A 7,500-nucleotide genomic window follows, 5' to 3' on the forward strand; every position below is an offset into this window, starting at 1 on the left:
CTTCTTCTACTTCTTTTTCTTCTTCTTCTCCTTTTTTCTTTTTTCTTCTACTTCTTCTTCTTCTTCTTCTACTTTTTCTCGTTCTCTCCTCTTCTCTTCTCTTTCTTCTTCTCTTTATTTTCTTCTCTTCTTTCTTCTACTATACTTCTTTTCTTTTATTCTTTATCTTTTCTTTCTATTTACTTTTTATTTCTTCTCATATTCTTCTTTCATTTGCTCTTTCTTTTTTTTATTCTTCTTTTACTTACTTTTACTTACTCATTGCTTTCTTCACTCTTTCCTTATATTCTTTCCGACTACTAAGAGCGCAGTCCGTACGTCACGTGTATGATAGCCTAGTTACGCGTGTTAGTACGTGAGAACGATTCCGCGATTAGGTGTTATAGTGTCTACGTATATGATTTTAAATATATATAATTATAATAATAATAAAATATTTATATATAGATATATATATATATATATATATATATATATATTATATATATATATATATATATATATATAATATATTATATATATATATATATATATATATATATATATATATATATGGGGATATATATATAAATATGTATATATAGATGAATATATATATGTATATATATATATATATATATATATATATATATATATATATATGTGTGTGTGTGTGTGTGTGTGTGTGTGTGTGTGTGTGTGTGTGTGTGTGTGTGTGTGTGTGTTTATTCAGTTTTATTTATTATTTATATATTTTTTTTTCCTGAAAACACTTGCCGTAACACGCAAATGATGATGAAGTGAAAGAACAATAACAATTAATAAAAAGGAGAATGTGATATTTCCTCTTTAATTCTGTGGCTGTGTTTGATCCTCATATTTTCCCCACAGTATTCACAGATGACTATATATAGAAATCTATATGGGGTTGTATGTATTTGTGTACATTCATGTGTGCATGTGCCTAAAATAAGTATATATATATATATATATATATATATATATATATATATATATATATATATATATATATATGCATACGCACACACACCTTTTATCTTATCTTTTCTTTCAGAAATCGAGATCTACTTCTGGTGACAATGTCCTTTGGGATAACAGTGGGTATTCCCTTGACTTGGTTGAGTGTCCTAAACTTTTCCCTTCATGAACTTGGAATCGATCAGGTGAGAAATCTATCTATCTATCTGGTATAGATAAAAAAGATAGATTGAAAACTATAATAGTTAGATCGAGAAGTTTTCCCTTTGAGTCAAGTTACCTTATTAACATCCTTAGCATGTAATGTTCTTTGTATTAAGTTAAAGTCTCCTGAAAAATGTTGTGTTCACTGTAGTATTGTTTGTGAAATGTCACTGCACATAGATGGCTCTGCATGTACTTAGCCACAAGGGAGTAAATTAGTAGATCTTGTGACCTTATTTGACTTTAACTTTCCTTGGGTTTGGGTGAAAAGAACGATTTTTTATGCTATCAACATTAATACTGTTTATATTATTATTTTATAGACATTATAATTATTGTAGTGTTATTGATATTACTAACAGCAATAGGAGATACTAGAAAATATTTTCGAAAATCCCCGACGAATCTGGGTTAATATTTTGTTAAATGTATTTACACATAGGCGTGCGAAACCACCAAGGAATTAATTAGAAAAAAATATATATCATTATCACTAAATCATAAATATTATCCTTCCTCTCTTCATCATATTAAAAAAAAAAAAAAAAAAAAAAAACTCACTCACTCATCCACTGATTCGTCCACTAATTCCTCCACTCGATTTTCCACTCATTAACTCCCCCACTAATGCTTCTACTTATTCTTCCACAAAATTTTCCACTTTCTCTTCCACTCACCAATCCACCCACTAATTCTTATGCCAAATCTTCCACTCACTAACTCATCCAAAATTCTTCCACCTAATTCTCCGCTAATACGTCCACTCGCTCTTCCACTCACCATCTCATCCACAAAATTCTAATTCCCCTTATCCTTCCACTCCTTCCACGAATCTCCACTCCCATTCCTTCCACTTCCCATTAACTCACTTCCATTCCCTTCACCTTCCATACCTTCACCTTCTTCCACCTTCCCATTAACCCTTCCACCTTCCCATTAACTCTTCCACCTTCCCATTAACCCTTCCACCCTCTTTCCCTCACAGGACGACGCTATGTGGATCGGCATCCTAGCTGTCGTGTTGTCAGGAGTCTCCGGACTGTTGGCAGGGCGCGTGACCGACGCTGTCTACGGCCACGTGAAGGTGTCACTGATCCTGCTGATGGCGGCGACCCTGGCTTGCTTCTTCTGGTTCTTCCTCTTGGCGTGGGGCACCGTGGAGGTCACGAGATGTAAGTGCCACGGGATCGTCTCCTTATCCCACGCGTCCTATTTCGCTCGTACACACGGGGAGTACGTAAGTACACAGGGGCGTGAGTACGCTCGCATGCACGTGTGTGTGTGAGTGTGTGTGTGTGTGTGTGTGTGTGTGTGTGTGTGTGTGTGTGTGTGTGTGTGTGTGTGCGCGTGTGCGTGTGTGCGTGTGTGTGTGTGATATACATATACATATATATATATATATATATATATATATATATATATATATATATATATATATATATAAAGAGAGAGAGAGAGAGAGAGAGATAGAGACAGACAGGTAGATAGATAGAGAGAGGGAGAGATAGATAGATAAATAGACCAATAAAGATAGGTAGTCAGATAAATACCATTTCCTCAGTCTCCATTCCCAAAAACCCGTGCAGTGTTGTTGGTTTTTATCACTCTCTTTTATATCTTAATTAATTTGATTTTTCGCCATTTATCCTTTATGTTTATGTCTCTTCCATTCATTTTCCCTTTTTTTCTATTTTGATATCTTCTCTTTCTTTATCTATTTATTTATATTCCTTTTTTTTACTTCGTTCATCACCTTTATCCGTCATGATTTTCGATTTCAAGTCTTTGTTTTTCTTTTCATTTCTTTTCTATTCACTAATTATTGCCATTTTTTACTTAATCCTTCGCTAATTACTTACCAGCGATTCCATATCTCGCAGATAAAAAAGAAGAAAAAGAAGAAGAAGAAGAAGAAGAAGAAGAAGATGAAAATTGATAAGGAATATTGTGCCACTTTGCTCTTGTTGTTTTTATATTTCACTACTTATTTTGTTTATCTGTTTGTTTATTATTATTACCAATTTGTACATTACCAGTTATTTTATATATATATATATATATATATATATATATATATATATATATATATAATATATATATATGCTCACCCTTTGTTTTGTTGTTTATCTATCTATCTATCTATTTACTGCATTTATTTTTAATTTCTATCCTTTATTATTATTATTATTATTATTATTATTATTATTATTATTATCATTATCATTATTATTATTATTGTAATTTCAATTGTTTAATCTTTTTTTCATTCTTTTCTATTTATCATTTTTATTCATATTTGCTTAATTCTCATTAATTAATTATCTGTCCATTTTTTTCGCCTATCATTTTTTTCCTCATTTCTATCCTTTATTTCTTATTCATATCTATTTCATTTATGTTTCCTTTTACCTCTCTATTCATTTTTATATTTCTTGCGTCTTTTTTCCATTTTTTAAAACATTTTTTTTTTTTTTTCATATTTATTCAATTCATTTCCCTCTTTTCTTTCTTATATAACTTCTGTTATTCATTTTCCTCTCAATCCGTTTTTACATTTTATTTATTTATTTTATTATATATATATATATATATATATATATATATATATTTTTTTTTTTTTTTTTTTTTTTTTTTTCTATTAGATTGTCGGGGTCTGCGTTTGAATTTCATCATTTTTTCCATTTATTTCCATTATATATTATTTATATTATCTATATTAATTATTATATTATATACCATACTACTACACATCACACATCACTATCACAACACATATATATATATATATATATTATATATTTTTTATTATATTATTATTATATTATTATAGTGTCGGTTGTTAATATATATATGTGTTTGTGTGTGTTGTGTGTATGTGTGTTGTTTGTGTGTGTGTTGTGTGTGAGTGTGTGTGTGTGCGTTGTACGTCTGTGTGTGTTTAGTGCTGTGTGTGTGTGGTGTAGTGTGTGTGTGTGTGATGTGCGTGTGTGTCGTGCTGTGTGTGTCTGTGCAGTAGTGTGTGTGTGGTGCGTTGTGTACGTGTGTATATGTATTATTATATATATATTATATATATATATTATATATATATATTTTACTTTTGATATGTTATTATTATTTGTTATGTTATTTTATATTATGTTGTTGTTTTTATTTCGTTTTTCTCTCATCAGTTTTACTTTTTTTTTTTTCTATTATCATGAATTATATTTTAATACGAGTCCTACCACATATCATTTTTGTATTTATTTAGTTTATTTCCATCTTTATTCCTTATTTATATATTAAACTTCTACTATTTATTTATCTCTCATTAATTTTTCCTTTCTATTAATCAAGGCAGGTATATTTTAGCGTGGTCGGGGGCCTGGCGTTGAATTTCGCCACCGTCCTTATCATTTTTATATTTAAGAATCTATTTCCATCTTTATTCCTGATTTATATATTTAACTACAACAATTTATTCATCTAATTTATTTTTTCCTTTCTATTAATCAGGGCAGGTATATTTTAGCGTGGTCGGGGGCCTGGCGTTGAATTTCGCCACCGCCCCTCTCTTCATGGAACTGGCTGTCGAGGCGTCCTTCCCATGTCCTGAGGTTGTCGTTGGTGGGATGCTGACGGGGGCAGATAATTTCGTGGGTTTGCTGTTTCTCCTGCTCTTCTTCATTCCTAATATAGGTGAGTGTGAGGGAGAAGGTGAGAAAGAAGAGAGAGAGAGAGAGAAGAAAAAGAGAAAGAGAGATGGAGAAAGAAAGAATGAGGAGAAGGAGAACAAGACGATTTCGTGGGTTTGCTTTTCCTCCTGAAGATGAGAATAAAGAGAGAGAGAGAAAAAAAAGATAATGAGAAGGAAAATGGATAAAGAAGGAGAAACAAGAGGTTGTAGTGAATGTGAAGAAGAAGGATAAAGATAAAGAAAAATGGAGATAGAGAAAGAGAAAAGAAAAAAAGAGAGAGGAGGAGGTGACAGTTTCATGGGTTTGAAAGAGAAGAATAAAAAAAAAGAGAAAGAAGGAGAAGGAGAAGAAAAAAGAAATAAAGTAGAAGACAAAAAGAGAAAGATAAGAAAAAATAGAAAGAGGAGAAGAAGAAGAAGAAAAAAAAGAAAGCGGAGAAGAAAAAAAGGAGAAAGGAGAGTGTGAGGGATAACGAGGAAAGAGGAAATAGAAAGAGGAAAAAAGGACAGAGAGAGAGAGAAGGAGAAAGAGAGAAAGAGAGAGAAAGAGAGAGAAGGAGAGAGAGGGAGAGAAAGAGAGAGAGGAGAGAGAAAGAGAGAGAAGGAGAGAGAGAGAGAGAGAAGGAGAGAGAGAGAGAAGAATGTAGAGGGAAGAAGCAGGGGCAATCATTTGGGGGGGGGGGGGGAGGATTCTAAATGCCCCCCTCACAACTTTTTTTTTATTGTACCTTTATATATCTATTGCAGCTTAATTTATTTCCTAGAATAGCTAATTTTTCAAAAAATAAATAAATAATAAAAAATAAAAAAAATCTCGTTGACCCCCCCCCCTCTCGTTTTCCTTCATTCTAAAAAAATGGGAAGAAGGAGGAAGAGGGATAAAGAAAGAGAAAGAGACAGAAGATAAGGAAAGAAAAGGCGCATAAGGCGAAAGAGGAGATTTAGGAGGATAAAGAAAGTGGAGAGAGGAGAAAAGGAAGAAGGAGGAAGAGGAAATTTGAGGAGGAAGAAGAGAGTTGTGATAAAGCTAATAATAATAATAATGAAAGATCTTATTGCTATTTTTATCACTATTTATCTTTTATTATTATTATTGTTGCTTATTTTATCTATCTTATCTATTCTCTTCATTTTTATCCTCATCATTATTATTATTAGTATTATTATTATTATTATTATTATTATTATTATTATTATTATTATTATTATTATTATCATTATCATTATCATTATCATCGTCATCATCATCATAATCATCATTATCATCATCTATTACTATTACTATTATTGTTGTTATTAGTTTTGTTGTAATTATTATTTTCATTAATATTATTATTTTCACTGTCATCATCATCATTGTTGCGTGTGTTATGTAATCTTTTTTTTTTAAGATTTTCAGATCGCTGAATTCATTTTTAATTCACTTATTTTCCCCCTTCACTTATGCACAGCTTCTAATCTTATCCACATATCCGCTGGCTTAAAATGGTTTCGATTGCATGATATCCACACACGTTCTTATTGATTTTCTATTTCAGGATACGAGTGGGTGACGTATTCTCTGCTTGCAACAGGTGCCCTTGCAATCATTCCTCTGCTGCTGGTGCGGGAGAATTACGCAAGATCCAGCATCGATAGAGCCGATGGTCACGAAGCTCCCACAAAATTATTGTAGGAGTGGTCAAGAATGGATAGAGAAACGGAGGGAAAAAATGGGTACTGGTGCTGCTCTCCCCCCTAAGAATTTGTTTTTATTATAGTCTCCCCTTTATGGGTTTGTGGTTACTGGTTTTCTTTCATTGCAAAGGTTTTTTCGAGTATTAAATGGATTTTTTTTGTCTCCCTTAATTTTGGGCACCTGAAGTTTGCTGTGTTACGCGTATAAATACAGTGAAAAAAATATATGGTTTCTGTGTAGCTAACACTGGATACATGAAATACTTGTACTTCCACTATTAGAGTAGATACAGTTAATAAACAGTTAGTAATGTTTATTTTGAATTTTGTGTATACTCCAAAGGCAGGGAAGATGAAATGTTGACGGTAAGATGAAATAACATGGTCCTCCACTAACATTTAATAAAAGAAACAGATACTGATACAATCGTAATGTACTAAAACACTAATATAAAAGCTGGCGTACTAGGGCCCTCGATCTGGGAAGCTCTGAAGTACGACACGGTTTAGGAGTAAAACATATAATTACGCGCCCGTGCGTGTGTGACAATGAAATTTTGTAACTAAATCTAAAACACTATTTTGAAATGTCTGGCTACAACAAGCCTTACATTCATACCAGATAATCAGTTTATCTACGGAAAAAAGACTTAAAAGTTACTGTGTAAGACTGCAGCATACTGCGACAGACAGTTTTACCTTTCCACCAACACTGCCAAACATACGAATTACCAATAATCAATTTTCCTCTAAGCCCTCAATTATTTTGAAAATGCATATCCATGTTACCAACAAAATCAACAAGAAATAATGATACTGAAGAAAGGTCGAGTAAGGTTTTTAACTATTATCACTTAAAAAAGAAAAAAAAAAATCACTCGGTGATTTTGCATTCATTAACATCTTTCACATTGATTCTGTAGTATTTAGCGAAAAAAAAATCGTCTATGCATATAACAGGA

General features: G+C 31.9%; 2 protein-coding genes across 2 annotated transcripts in view; one reads left to right on the forward strand and one right to left on the reverse strand.

Annotated features, from left to right (window-relative positions):
- LOC119580401 (solute carrier family 49 member 4 homolog) overlaps nt 1-6,855 on the forward strand; it is an 11,494-nt gene extending 4,639 nt beyond the window's left edge. The window contains exons 8-11 of the mRNA XM_037928534.1: nt 1,016-1,163; nt 2,168-2,354; nt 4,681-4,863; nt 6,400-6,855. Of these exons, the coding sequence (XP_037784462.1) occupies nt 1,016-1,163; nt 2,168-2,354; nt 4,681-4,863; nt 6,400-6,536 (655 nt within the window). The 3' untranslated portion in view covers nt 6,537-6,855. The remainder of the gene's footprint in view (nt 1-1,015; nt 1,164-2,167; nt 2,355-4,680; nt 4,864-6,399) is intronic.
- Nucleotides 6,856-6,923: 68 nt separating this feature from the next.
- The window catches only part of LOC119580400, a 9,090-nt gene continuing 8,513 nt past the window's right edge, over nt 6,924-7,500 (reverse strand). The window contains exon 4 of the mRNA XM_037928533.1: nt 6,924-7,500. This exon is cut by the window's right edge and continues 849 nt beyond it. The gene's annotated coding sequence lies outside the window, so the exon portion shown is untranslated.

The sequence above is a fragment of the Penaeus monodon genome, chromosome 13 (genome assembly GCF_015228065.2).
Source record: "Penaeus monodon isolate SGIC_2016 chromosome 13, NSTDA_Pmon_1, whole genome shotgun sequence".
Classification (NCBI taxonomy): domain Eukaryota; kingdom Metazoa; phylum Arthropoda; class Malacostraca; order Decapoda; family Penaeidae; genus Penaeus; species Penaeus monodon.